Source organism: Alosa alosa, chromosome 2, assembly GCF_017589495.1.
Source record: "Alosa alosa isolate M-15738 ecotype Scorff River chromosome 2, AALO_Geno_1.1, whole genome shotgun sequence".
Lineage (NCBI taxonomy): Eukaryota > Metazoa > Chordata > Actinopteri > Clupeiformes > Clupeidae > Alosa > Alosa alosa.
Genome location: NC_063190.1, coordinates 6,901,887 through 6,917,109, shown reverse-complemented (window position 1 = coordinate 6,917,109; position 15,223 = coordinate 6,901,887). Strand labels below are relative to the sequence as shown.

Genomic DNA, 15,223 nt, shown 5'->3' with positions numbered 1-15,223 from the left:
GAATTGTGTGTCGGGTCCCAGTTTTCCATCATGTGACTGCTGAACAGGAGGAACTAATACCTTAAACAGGGGAGAGCTACAGTGTTACTGCAATATTAGTCAGTGTTAAAGAGGCTACTTTGAAAGCATATAGATCTGCAGATACTAATAACTTTAAACTGGAAGATGTCGACCTACAGAAAAGTTACCCTAGGGAGACATCTAGTTTGGTCAACTAAAGCTACTTAGAATCTTGAATTTCCCCTTGGGGATCAATACAGTATCTATCTATCTATCTAGAAAAAGTAGCTCAAAGTCAAATTGACAATACATGATGAGAAATTAAAACAAAATATGATATAAAAGTCACATGTCACTCATTTGAGTCTTTCATGAGGAAGTGCAAAGAATAGAAAGTGCAAGAAATATCTGCTTTGAATGCAATGTCCATCATTTAGACACCTGTCTTGCAGAAACTACAGTCTAGGTGGGGTATTACACCAAACGGCAATACTCAGTTGCCCGGGGAGCTTCTAAACTTCTCTGAATATTTGAACCAGCAATGATTGTATACATGTAAGTAATTAACAACTGATCAAGTCCAAAACATTAAAATATATGGCCATATATTTTTCATAGGTGAGCTGACAATCCCTGAGACCTAGACCCGTCATAAACAAAGCAGTCCCATCAGGGCTTTTCACAAGGAGAAAATGCCAAGGAATTTTTGTTGTAAAAGATTTTGGATCCGCTTGCTTGTATCCAATTACAACTATAACAAGTAAAGAAAAAAGTATTTAACCTGCACCTTTTTAAATTGTTTGACCAACTTGAGTCCTGGTCTTAAAAACAGGTTTGCAGTCTCACACATTACTCAACAGCAGACTTCTACAATAGTCCTCACACTTGCACCATACGAGATGGTATGAATAACTGTTTTACTTCTCAGGGATTAATTCCAGTAGAGGCAATGGTCAAATAATAAAATCAAACTTATATGGCCTTAAATGGTTTGTAGTGTCAATACAATGGCAAAAAAATCATTGAACTACTTGGATCTCTATGAATATGAATGCAGTTGAAGTATCAGCAAGCTACTGCAAGACACAGACAACATAATACAATATAATAGTTGAAATTGGAGCTTTCCTGTTGACTCCAAGGGGTGTATGTCAGCATTCATATATTCTTTGTAGAGTCCACTATGTGGGCAGCCTAAGTGACAACTCAGCAGGTACGAAAGGAATCCAGCTGTTGGCTCTGTGCTGCAGATTTATAGTGAAGAACAGGCGAGTTCACCTTACGTTGTTGTAATGGGTTTCCATCATTCCGGCGACAGCTCAAATGTGTTCCGCTTTCCTTAATGCAGCCGTCTGTCTTTCTGCACAGACCCAGCATCCTTTGCACATTTTGTACAACACACTGATGGACACTGACCACATGCGGGATGCCAACACGTACCTGCGTTATGTAATGGCACCGGAGACACTAAAGCGGCAAGACTGAATGGTAAACGTTTCCCCAGACTGTCACCAGAGACGCGTCCAGTTTCAAGAAGGTTTCTTAGGCATACAGTTTCATCTGCCAAGACTGTTGTCGTCAAGATCAGTCTGGTAGAACCATCCATTAAACATTTTAGAGAGGGGGCCAAATATACCTTGTACACAGCCAAACATAGGGTTGTTAAATGAATGTGTGTTATGTCACACATAATACATGACCATTTAATCTAATACATCATCTGTGGCAGAAGAAAGTGATAATACTGAGGACAGAGTATTGGCCTGTGAGTCATTTAAACACAGCAGGGGTAGATTTTAAAGAATCCCACAATCACAAATGATATATTCTTAAATCCATTAAAGTAACTCATTGGCCTATACAGGAGGACAAACTGTTCCTTAACTGAGTTCCTTACCTTTCATTTACATTTTAAGACTATAGTCTGCATTGATGTCAGTAGGAAAATATAGGGTCTCATTCCCTGTGTATGGCTTTGTGGATTTCATGGCAATTAGGCCGTATTTCCATTTGTGACTGGAAAAAATCACAACCTATGAGTCAAGGTAAAGGTGCATCTGCTGCCGCACATTTCCAGGTCCCTCTGATGCTGTCCAGCTGTTGACGTTTAGTTTCTGATCATATCTTACTCTCGAGGCAAACGTGCCCATGTCCACCTGCAGTGGATTATGGTGAGGCGTTACAGAATTTCAGTTCTTATACAATGTCAAAGACACCATGACTCAAATCAGGCCGAGGTGAATGGAAAAAGGTAACGCCAACCACTGCTAGAATCGAATACCTCTTTACGCATACTGAAATGTAAGGATGGAATTTATTTTGCCTATTTATAGTTTTACACCATTTAGAGTTATAGTATGTGTATTTGTTTTCCAATAGAAGAGATGTACCGTATAAAGGTCATATTCAGGCTATCTAGTTAGAATATATTCTAATTAAATTTGCTGAAATTCTGATTCTTTATTGCATAGGAGTTAAGTCTAATTTCTATGGAAACCATGTGTCTTTCATGGCTTGTCTAATGAAGTGTTAAAGAAATGAAGCACATGTGTTTATGTCCAGTCTCCGACAGGCTCCTGGAGAGAGAAAACCAAGCACAGACGATGGGCCTACACAGAAACATAAATCAAACGACCAAGGATGGGTTGTACCACAGAGGGAGAAGGAAATAGAAAACCTCATTTGTAAAACTAAAAGGTATAGCATCTGACTCTGTGTGGAGGAGGTATCAGACCCCCCCCCCCCAAGCCTGCAAAAATGCAAAATGCAGAGCTCCTGAATTGATACGTATTTAGCCAACAGGTCATATAATGTGGAACAGTCAGACAGATAACAGAAGACGTAATCGTAATGCCTGTTTTACTTTGTTGCGTCTTCACAGACATCTGGCCCTGTCCATGACTTTGATGGCTTTTTCCCTGAGGATAAATGTGTCTCTACCTGCCTTGTGTAAACAAAAAGTAATGTAACTTTCTATAAACTAAAATATTAAATGTGACATCAAACATGCCTGTAGTTTTATGTATTCTTTTTCCCTATCTGAACTCGTAGCTTCTTGAAATCTGGCTGGTGATAACGAATACTATGAGTCATTTTCCTGTCTCCATCCAGTGATGTTCTAATTCTTACCACAACAGTGGAATCAGTTTTCTGGCAGTGTGTTGGACTGTAACATGTACTCAGTCATATTGTCATTTTATGTTTGCCGCCGTCACCCTGGAGACAGTCCACATAGCTGCGATCGGAGATGCTGCAAACCAGGAGGCAGTCCTGTCTCCCCACAGAAGTGAAAAAGGTAAGATAACTGCCTCTCTGGTTCTTCCCTGAGGCACCAACGATAGGCCGGTTGCTTCGATTCCTCACCATAGAAGGCCATCAAAGAGACAGCCAGAAATCCTGGAGAAAACAGTTCCACAATTATGTTTAAATTTGTGAATGAAAGAGGGGGGGCAAATAAAGAACACTTTTCATTTTTTTCTGTACTGACATGCCTTAAATATAAAGCGTCTGTTCAAGTCGATTCATTAAATGAGATTTATTTTTGCTAATTAATGCAAGTTATTGATATTTAAGTGTCTGTAAAGATTTATTGTGAATCAGAGTTCCAGTTGGATAACCGTTTCTCACTCTTTCTCTTGAGACAGGCCCATTTTCACTTGACTTAATTGCTCTTTGCTCTGCTCTCATTAAATATTAAGAATCTCATAACAACCGTTCTTCCTAGTGCTCAAGACTCAATGCCAGGTGCAGTGAAAATAAGCGATAGGCTTCAATGTTCCATTCTTTCACTGCTTACTAAGAGTAGCATTTTGTTCCATTGCTTTTTTCCATTGCACGTCGGGAGAGTTGCTGGAACACTCAACCTGACGTAAATGACAGAACGTTTAAAACATAACATGATAAGAGAGTGTCTTTCCAGCCAAATGAAATGTCAGATTTCAGAGTGCAGTGGCCTCAAGTGAAGACCACGTCATCAGGCCCCCGGATACTTCCTTTTGGGTAGACATATTGAGTCATTCCAAACTGTATGCTATCCAACCACACACCCATTAGAACGCTAGTATAAATAAATTCACTCTCTTTCTGCCCAGACTCCGTCTGTATGGTAATGGCAAAATCTATTGTGCTGTAAATTAATCAGACAATCTCATCCTACTCTTTACAATTTAACTAACTTGGAGTTAGAGCTGGTTGTGATTTTAAGTATTGTTGGAGCTAAAAAAGCGAGGCACCAGTAAAAATCCTCTCCTCTCAGTCAGGGTCACAAAAAAAAACAAGTTTAATCTGTCACTCCATTTCTCCATGCTTCACTGGTCTGGCGGAGTCTCACTGTGATATAAACACACATTGTGTCCCCTCACATGAATACAGCTCTGGAGGCGTCTGAGTCTGTGACCTCAGTTAACACATGGACACATTCAGTGCCTTGCAAAAGTATTCACCCCCATGCTAAAGTTGACTAAAAAATTGGAATTAAAATACCCCCACATCATCACACCATATGATTGCCATGGTGTTATTTCAGTTAGCCTATTAGCTGGTTTGAGCTCAATGCAAATCAAACCAGCTAATAGGCTGACTGAAATAACAGCATGCCAATCTCTATGGTGAAGGGTGTATGTGATGATGTGGGGCTATTTTAATTCCAAAGGCCAAGGGAACTTTATCAGGAAGCATAGTATCCTGGATCCATGAAATAACTGGCCTATAAAAATAAAAATCTGCCTGCCTCTATGACAATTTAACATAGGTTTAACATATAATAGGGGGTGAATACTTATGCACCCTGTATTTTAATGAAGAACATTTATTAATTTACGATACATTATTCATCCCCAAAGAAAATTGGTGTCCTTAAAGGTTGGATTTTTCCTCATTTTCTTAATTACGGCATTAAGATCAATTTCCAAAATATGACCTTTTATTTCTCTTTTTAGTCAACTTTAGCATGGGGGTGAATACTTTTGCAAGACAATGTACATCAGCCACTACAGCAGCAGCAACAGAGCGTCATGTGTTAATCTCTCCAAACTTCTCTCCCGGAAGATTTTGATATGAAATACTGTAGTTCCTCTGGACATCCCAGCACATGGCTTGCGTTTGACAGTGCTTATTGTTAGTATATGACGTGAATGTTATAGATGGATGTTTTGTCTACATTTTTATATTATATCTGTCATCTTGAATTAGTGTGTTCTCAGAATCACGTTCCCACTGGTCTCCATCCCTTACTGAATCTGTGAGCTAAGTTAAGGGAGTTCTTGTGGGGAGGTGGACCTTGTATTACATCAAGGAATACTGCGGACAAACCATGAAGGCGAGACGTCCAGTGGCTAGACATGACCTAAAAACCCACCGGATGAGTCAAACCTCACCCCATAAATAAAACGTCTAATGTCTAGGAGTTAACCGTGATGACACCACACTTATCCGGTTGCTTCTTGGCATCTTCAAGATGAGGATCCACAAAGAAACTGACAAAAGACGAAACTGATTTTTTTTAAAGCGGACATAGTCCAGGAAGTCCATTAGAATCGCCCCCTCAGTGTGTGAGTCCTTTTCTGGAAGCTGCTGGGTATCCTTTATTGAAAAAAGGAATGTCGCAGCGTGGCCCGGTTCCAACTGCTTTGACGTAAAACACCCCAGCATTCCTGCGTCCTTCCAAGGATATGTTTGTTGCCATGGAAGCCAAACGCTGCTCTGGGACAGCCCAGGGAGAGCATCCCAGAGTCCCTCGCAGCTGGATAGACGGAAGTGCATTCCTGACCGTCCCTCTTAAAAATGTCTGTGGAAATAAGAGAAGCCCAGAGTGTTTCATTATCCCCGTGCCTAAACATAAAAACAGCCTAATCACAGCAGTCATAAAACCTTTTTCTATGTGTTATCTCTGCTTCTTATCAAGCATTCCCTTCAAAAAATATTTTTCTTTTATTTATTTCTGTCTTTGCACTTGAACAAAGAGACCGTTAATTTGAGGGTTTTTTGTGGTTGCACCGTTGCAGAAGCTTGATGCTCTTTCCTGTTCCCAAGCTGTGATATTAATCGCTGGAGTGGTTTCTTGAGCGCAGCCCAAACAGCATCGCTGCTTTAAGTGACTCGGGGGTCAAACGCTGCCTGCTGCACTCACCCAGGAGGTGAGGAGAGAGGACAGGACGGAGGAGCAGAGGCTAGCCAAAAGTTAGTTGCCAAGACTGGTCCTCCCCATCATAAATAAGAAAAAATATATAAAAAAAAAAAAAAGACAAGAAAAAAAAAACGTACCAAGGAAAACTGATGACACTACCATGTGTGTACCTCGTCTCTTGTCTCCTAAAGTTACTGAGATAGCTTTCACAGATGCCCCCTCTCAGTGTCAGGCAACCCTCTAGTTGTACCTGCATGAGTTCCAACGAAAACGAAGTTACACGCTTGCAGTATCACTCTGCATTTCAAACACTTTCAGAGAGATTTACCATGTTCAGCAAATTCGCTCTTTCACTCAGAGTACGTACCTCTTACCTGAGCGGTTTTCATCTCCCATTGTTTATGTTATGGCCCAATATTTGCCTTATCTCCTTCTACTTCAAAAAAGACGGTGCTTGAGAACGTTTATAAAAGCGAGCTTGTAAATGTGATGCACAACTGAGTGGTGTATCCACTAAAACTACGCACTGGATTCAAGCCCCTCAGCTAATGCATTTTAACTTCAGCCTCTTCACTTATGGAGACCACAGTAAAATACTGTGAGATACATGCTGTCTGCCAAACTCTTTCCATTTTTGAGCTAAAAAATCTGTATCTCCTTTTTTGGAAGCCCCAACGGTTCACCAAGACCTTGTGAGATGAAATAGTATGTTTTCCTTGTTGGCCGTTCAGATTAACTGTCTCTACCTGATGGTTCCCCAAGGTAAATGTTTTGTCTGCACAATATGAAGCAATATGAAGAGGGCACTGATGAGACACTCACTCAAACTAAAACACGCGCGCGCACACACGCACACACACTCACATGGAGAGAAAGGGAGAGAAAACACTGAGGAGGTAAGAGTGCAGTCTGGATAACTCTCGCTGCTCGATGGAGCCACATCTGGACAGCAATCTGCCTCCTGCACTGCCAGGGACTGCTGGTGAAGTGAGGAGGTGCGTGGAGAGGGAACACTGAGTTCAGATACAAACGCACACATGAGAGAGCAAGGGCAAGAGATTAAAGGAGGCCATTTACAATACTCATATTGTTCTATAACAAGAGACATGTTAACATGAGCAACAGAGGAAATTGCATAATAAAGTATTCCAAAATATATGGACAAGGAAATAATAAGAATATCTATGAAAACAAGATGGTTGCTTGTTACGCAAATGTCTAATTTCCAGTAGCTATTCCATCCCTTTCATGAGAGATGGAATAGCCACTGGCTGGTTCAGTGTCATTGCCTTATGAAAATAAAGAGTATTCCCTCTGTATCTTTATGTGGTCATGAACTTGGAGAGGGGATTGCTCCAAACTCTTGAAGTGAGACTTCGGGTCATTGCATGACATTCAAATGCTTTCTAAGAAACTCTTGGCTAGTAGTGGCACTCAGGAGATTACCCAGGTGAAGATGCATCCCTGGCGTAAAGAGCCTGTGTAGGCTTCTGTCTATCTGGGTTGCAACACTTAAGTAACATAACAGGAGTAATCAGTCCTAGATGTCTTGTTATGGTATGGTGTTCTGTTCATGTCAAAGAATTGGCCAAACAAAGAAGTGCAATAAAACATTTTCTGCCAATTGCGTCAAAGAAATTAATTGTTTTGCACTGATTCAGGGTGCCATAATTCAATATTCTCTTTGCACAACTTCAACTGTTGTTCCCACTTGGATTGTGTTTGTAGACTAAATATCCATGACTTAGGCTTAGACTATGTTGTCAACATATTAGTTAGAAGCAGATTCATGGATCACAGACTTGGCAAATGCCAAGTGGGAGACTGAACAATTTGATGAAATACTGACCCCTGGTGAAAAGTGAGAACACTTTCCAACCAAACTAAAAAGTGTGCTCAAATGTAACGATTAAATACATTGTCATGTTTTTGCTTTAATCTCTAATAGAGATGACAGTAAACTTCAACAAATGCTGTATAAGGCTTTCAGAAGTTTTCAAAAACAGCCTTACCAGCTGACCAAGCTTTTCATTATCCCTTAATAAAACATTACTCATACTCACGACATTCTGACTTAGCAACGTATGAAAGGAACTGTGGGATGATCAAAACACATGTAAACAAGTGCTCATCATGTGGAATTGCACCTGCTGGGTGGGGCGGTGAATAACCTGTCGCCACAAGCGATTATGCCACCTGACATCACCCTTTCCTCGGGTTGAACACCTCACATTATGCCTGGACACCAATAAAGACAAGCAGTTGTTCAGCCTCAGATAACAACACCAATGTAAGATAAACATGTAGTTTGAGGTAAGATGATTTAATGGAGGATTTCCTGCACAGCCACAGAATCACTGGCAGCCTCTCAGAGCCCTACATCATCAGTGGATCTTTCATAACACTGTAGGTCGAAACTGGCATAGATTGAAATGGTGTCATTCTTATCCGTTGTTAATAGTCCAGGCCATCTAAATTAGGCTATTATGGTCCGGGTCCGGATAGGATCACGTCAGGGTCCGGACTCGGACCGCGGTCCGCCATTTGGTGACCCTTGGTTTAGTGGAATACCTGTTCCATACGGTCTCGCATGCAAGCAGATTCCTTCAAAATACTGATGCGCTGTTTGAAGTCACACTGCTTGCTGTTGAAGGAAATGACAAATGTCACTCTCATTGGTTTAAAGGATGTTACGCCCAAAACGCACCCATGACTAATTAAGAATCATAAGATCCACCTTCTTGCGCCAGGCGCCGGACTTTTGAAAACAAAACCATACCCAATGTGGACTGGATAAACCCCTAAGCTATAGTGACCATGCGTATTACTGTCAAAATATAGCCCTATATCTCGATTACTATTCAGCCCACAGGGGTGAATCTGAGGATAAATTATGGTCAAATTAAACAATAATATGATTTTAAATGTTAACATTTATAAATATTGCTCTGTGTTTTGCAATTGAAACATTCAACACAGAGCACTAATAAAATTACTGTTACACTTCATTTAGAGGGATTCACCAAATATTTGGGCACAGAGACAGTGAAGTCGAATGTTGTGACACAAATACTAAATCTATTTCCTAATTTGATTTAAATCTCATTGCAACATATTGTGGGTATTCACCACCATAACAACTAGGAAACTGGTCAGTTGAAGACTGATTGATAAGAAATCTAACTGGAGGGGCTACCTATTTACTGAAAAGTTATCCTTTTTTGAGGAAGTGAAATTGGTCTCAGAAGGAAATGCCCCTATAACTAGCAAACTACAGAGACATTGGAACATTGCCAGAGGGTAATATTTCCAGAAGGTTGCTTTGAAGTGGCTTACCGCCATGGGACACCATGTCCTTTAGGTGTCAGTCCGAATGTCTGGAAGCCATTCAGTTGGGTGAAGGAAATGTGATGGCTCCGAGATCAAGAGCGAGCTTGTTTTACATCATTCGTTTAATCTTTTATTGATGAGGGAGCCATATCTGTACACAGGCTCTTTGTGAAGTTAATGAGTTTTACTTGGTTTGCTCATATCAGGACGTTGAGGATCATATCTAATTTCCCCTCATTTGTAATTATATTAACATCCTTAATCCCAGAAGGACAAAGAGTGCTTTGTTTTCAGTATTGTATGCTAAGAGACAAACATAAAATAGTTTATTGATAAAAAACATATTTATTGATTATATATATATATATATATAATATCAATATTAATATTACTGTATTTTTATCTTTGTCTTCTTTTCCATGATTAATATACGTTTGATCTCCTCTGCCACCTCAAAGCTTCTGACATTTTATTCACAAATTCTTTGTTTCAGGAGAATGTTCAAATCTCAAGCTCAATTTGACAGACAAGACAAAGCTGTCATGGAAAAAATCCAGGTCCACACACACACACATTTCAGACACATATTTTCATAAGAAATCATCACCCACACGCCAGTGAGATTAAAAAGATCAAAGAACAATGCCTTTCCCTTTCAGGCAGCCCTGTCTAAAAGTCTTCTCTGTCTACATGCCACAATCTGTATCCACCATCTTTTGTAATATACATACAGTACAGTCAGTGAGCACCAACTCATCTTTCACTCTCTCTTGTTAACTCAATTACGCCTCCTTCATGCAAAGATTTCAGCTGATACCTTAATACACGAGGCTGCTGGAAGGAATAAGACGCTTTGAGTGTTCTCCTGCCAGAGTCGGTCAGACCTCAAAGGGGACACAGACACTACTTGTTTCCTGTGTGTGCTGATAATGATCGTCAGAGGCCACTAAGCTAACCTGTTTCCTGTCCTTAATTAGCAGTGCTGACAGGTCCCTCATCACCCAGGGGGGGCTGCGCCACAGAGACCACGGCCATGAAAGGGCCACCTTGTGTCCGACACAAAGTCCACTGACAAGAGGAAGCATGATCTGACTGCAGCGCCCCCCCCACCCACGCGTGCAGACACCACTCACACCTGGGCCACCTCAGATCAACAGTGAAGGTGAACTGAATGAGAAGACATTGACATGAGGAGGTGCATGGACCTGCTCTGGATTCAACCAAGGGTGTTTTGAAAATGCAATTGAATATGTGTATATTTATCAGGTTGAATGTCTACAATGCATGCTTTTATTCTAATAGTTTCTTCCATATCTATGCGTTTCTCTATTTCTTCTTTGGCGGAACTGTAACTGGCAGTGGTTAAAAAAAAGCAAGTTTTGGACTCAATCATTCAGGCCTTCACTACAATCATTCAATTTATCTTTCTATGAAGGCAGATATAGCCTTCATAGAAAGATAAATTGAATGATTGTAGTGAAGGCCTGAATGATTGAGTCCAAAACTTGCTTTTTCTGGGGCAGATCCCTGGGGTTGTGATCCCTTGTTTCTTTCTTGCGGAGAGGGAGTGGCACCTCAGGTCTCCGCCCCCTTACTCTAATCAGCAGGGCAAGGGCACCTCCATGTGGCTCTGCTTTGTTTCCCTCTATACATCACAAACAAATTGTTACCATATGATGTTTAATTAACAAAAAAAAGAAAATTAAACACTGCTCTTTATTTCAGTAATCTCTAACCTTGCCATACAGTAACCCTCAGGCTGTTTCATTACATTTGTTAAATTTCTCTTGATATGGAACCTAGCCTGACTCAGCATGAATTCTGAAAAGACAGCTATCCAAAAACTCTTGATACTTCTGCAAAACTTGGGCTACAATTTTGATAGAACAGAAGAAACACAACACCCAAAGACTAACCCACTTACTTAAAACCCAAAAACTCATTACATACAAATTCCATTGTGTGTGTGGCATCTTTGTCAGATTAATCATTTTACATATTCATACAGCAATTGGCAAATGACAATGAAATGAGCTCCTGTTTTTTTTAAAAGATGTACACAATCTCACTTGACATTAAGTTGACACTTCTCCACACAATTCAATAGCCCTGACGAGGCAAAGTCAGACCGGAGATGGAATACAATTTTCATGTGTTTTTTCTCTGAATGGTGTAAAGAAACTTTTACAATGGGATACACACTGGCCAGACATTTGAAGATACCGGTACAGCATGTAATGCATTTGCATCACACAGTTCAGTTGAGTTCAGTTGAAACAAACAAAGAAACATCAATGTCACAGATAACAATATTATCTATTGTACTTTCAATATTGTGGTAAATAATCATGGCTCATTCAACATTGAAACAGAAATATAACATAAATGACTTTTGAGGGTAGGCTATGTTTGGAGCTGGATATTTAAGCACATAATTATTGTTGTATACTATGCTTAAGTGATCTGTGATCACTAATTTATCTTGCTACAGGTGACAGAGGGACAGGCTTAGGCTATGTCTTGCTCCAACCCAAATGACTCGACTGTGGATGACAAACTTTCAGAGATGTGTTGGATAATGTGGACGTTTCATTCAGCTTTGTTCACAGCTCATCTCCAACGGCCTGGAGTAATCAATTGCGGGGATCTGTAGAAGAGTTCTTGAGATGGCCTCCAGTCGGCATCGGAAAAGTCACATATGTCCACCCTTCTGTACCATTTGCGAGAAGCGATTCGTGATAGTGAGCGTAGTATCGATGAAACGCTCCACACAGCTCTCAAGACATGTCTCTGTTCGCGAGTCTAGCTTTGAACTTGGTTTGTCCATACACTTGTCCCAGCAGACATCAGTAAAATTATGCACCTGTGAAACACACAATCAATATTGTTTTTGTCCAAAGGTAGACTAATAGAAACACATAGAGGTCATGCATTGAATATCCGTGTAGGTTAGCCTACCTGGGCTTGAAATTGTGCTTTCTGCTGTTCTATCGCAATCAATCGTTGAAGCTCAGCACTTTCTGCCTTTTCTGAGCCACCAGCAGATGATAAACCGTAATCGGAGCTAAAATCTGCCATAGTTAATAAATTTCAATAAACTAATTTGACTGAGGATCCCAACCAGCTGGCTGAAAGCAGGTCAGATTATACGTCGAGCATGTTTTCCTGGGTCCTTCCTACGTTTGTGTCGCAAGTGACAACAAGCAAATGTCATTGGACTAAAAAGTCAACGGTGAAATTAACATCATTATTTGATGGATTTAGGTGTCTGAGCTGCCGTGATTCAATGCTCATTAAATTACTAAATAAGTGTCGGTATAGATTTGTTTTAAAACATGGCTAACACAAGTTATAGTCATAGGTTTAATTTCATATTTTGTTTGTTGCTCTGGCGTTAGGTTAGCCACCTATATGATTAGATCACGAAACGTCATATGTGGGGAGGGAAAGCAAGTAATCTCATCGCCATCTAGTGGTTGCGTTCCTAGAGTTTAGCGGAGTGGATGGGATTTTTTTTTAGAAAAAATATATCTTAATTTAATGCCTTCCATATGTTAGGCACTGGGGTCACCTCTATTGCTTCAAGTGGTCATACCTTATTTTTAGGATCAGTTGAATTGTTTTGAGTTTTTTGTCGTAACATGGTGATAATGGACTACAGTTGCATGTGAAGTCACAGGTTTGGGCGCTTAATCTTTTAACTGATCAATACGGCAATTTGCTTAACTGGCTTAACATATTTTTGTAATAACGTAACGTGATGTAAACCGCGTGGTGTCTGGATAACTGATGTTGTGCTTCTACTGACATGAAGAGCTGACAGTAAGTGTTAAGTGTCAATGCTAACCAGGCTAATAAACAAACCATGCTACCATGACGTCAAAGGGTAAAGGCACGTGACTTCTTTTGTAGTTCGTTTATGAAACAAAAGGACCAATTTCGATTTTTTTAAATAAGGCAAAATAGTGTCTGACATTTTCACAGTTAGAAGATTATTACTGTATAGACACTGACACATATTTTTGGTGGATAACATCGCTGATTTGGCTTCACAATATAAAAAAAAAAAAATAGGTCTATGGGACTTAACATTGGAGCTGCTCGATAGGAACGCAACCACTTGGGGCGCTGGTTTTCACTTTCCCTCCTTATAGGCCTTATAATTCAATGGTCAGGAACTTAAACCTTTATTGAGGAATTAGATATTAAACCAAACATTATCTGTATACAGGAAACCTTGTTAAAATAATCACTTGATTTCGTAATAGGGCCTATGATACATAACAGGGTTACAGGTGGAGTGGCCACATTTAGGCTATTCAGCAGGGGATTAATTACAGAGCTTTAAATGCAGATAAAGAGATTGAAACAGTCCTGGTTGAGATCTGGGTAGGTAAAACTAAGATTAAAATAGTCAACTTTTATAACCCTTGTAAAAGAATCTTGAGAGAGATGCTAGACAATATGTGTGAGGGGGAAATGGGAAGTTAGTATTATGTGGAGATTTTAATGCACATAACACTCTGTGGGGAGGTACTAAGGTGGATGAAAATGGGAGCACTATATTGAGGAGTTTATGGATGATTATAAATTGGTTTGTTTAAATGACGGAAGGAGCAGACATGGCACCCCAAACCATCACTGACTGTGGAAACTTTACACTGGACTTTTCCAAAGGAAATGCAACATTTACTTTCATCAGAGAACATAACTTTGGACCGCACAGCAGCAGTCCAGTCCTTTTTGTCTTTAGCCCAGGCGAGACGCTTCTGACGCTGTCTCTTGTTCAAGAGTGGCTTGACACAAGGAATGCGACAGCTGAAACCCATGTCTTACATACGTCTGTGCGTGGTTTTTGAAGCACTGACTCCAGCTGCAGTCCACTCTTTGTGAATCTCCCCCACATTTTTGAATGGGTTTTGTTTCACAATCCTCTCCAGGGTGTGGTTATCCCTATTGCCTCTCTATTAATGTGCTTGGACAAAGAGCTCTGTGAACAGCCAGCCTCTTTAGCAATGACCTTTTGTGTCTTGCCCTCCGTGCAAGGTGTCAATGGTCGTCTTTTGGACAACTCTCAAGTCAGCAGTCTTCCCCATGATTGTAGCCTATACAGAACTAGACCGCGAGACCATTTAAAGGCCTTTGCAGGTGTTTTGAGCTAATTAGCTGATTAGAGTGTGGCACCAGGTGTCTTCAATATTGAACCTTTTCACAATATTCTAATTTTCTGAGGTACTGAATTTGTGGTTTTCATTAGTTTTCAGTTATAATCATCCAAATTAAAAGAAATAAACACTTGAATTATATCTCTATGTGTGGAATGAATGTATACATTATACAAGTTTCACTTTTTGAATGAAATTACTTAAATAAATCAACTTTTTCATGATATTATATGACCAGCACCTGCATAGGCTAGCATGAAGGCAAGTGTAGGCTAATGGGAATAATGTCAGATATGAGTAATGATGTTGATGAGTTAAACTCAACAATTACAAATATTTTGTGTGAGTCAGCAGAGGAGGTTCTTGGCAAATCTTCTGGGATGAGGAAAAAGAGAATGGTACCTTGGAGGTCAGATGAAAGCCAGAAATAAAGCTTTCAAAATTGTTAAATCAAATCATTCCTATACCAACTTGGAATATAAAAAAATACACTCAAAGCTTAAGAGTCCTAAGAGAAGCTAAAAGGAAATATCAGCGTAGCTTTTGTTGTAAAATAGGGACAGAAGTTAGCCTGGCTAGCGCCACCACTTCTCAATGAGACGTG

General features: G+C 40.1%; 1 protein-coding gene across 1 annotated transcript; it reads right to left on the bottom strand.

The window, feature by feature from the left end:
* Positions 1 to 11,151: 11,151 nt before the first annotated feature.
* timm8b (translocase of inner mitochondrial membrane 8 homolog B (yeast)) lies at positions 11,152 to 12,630 on the bottom strand. Its single transcript, XM_048237073.1, has 2 exons — positions 12,413 to 12,630; positions 11,152 to 12,317 (listed from the first exon to the last, which is right to left on the bottom strand). Exons 1-2 carry the CDS (start codon positions 12,530 to 12,532, stop codon positions 12,147 to 12,149), a joined length of 291 nt encoding a protein of 96 aa, XP_048093030.1. The 5' UTR covers positions 12,533 to 12,630; the 3' UTR covers positions 11,152 to 12,146.
* Between the last annotated feature and the right edge of the window lie 2,593 nt (positions 12,631 to 15,223).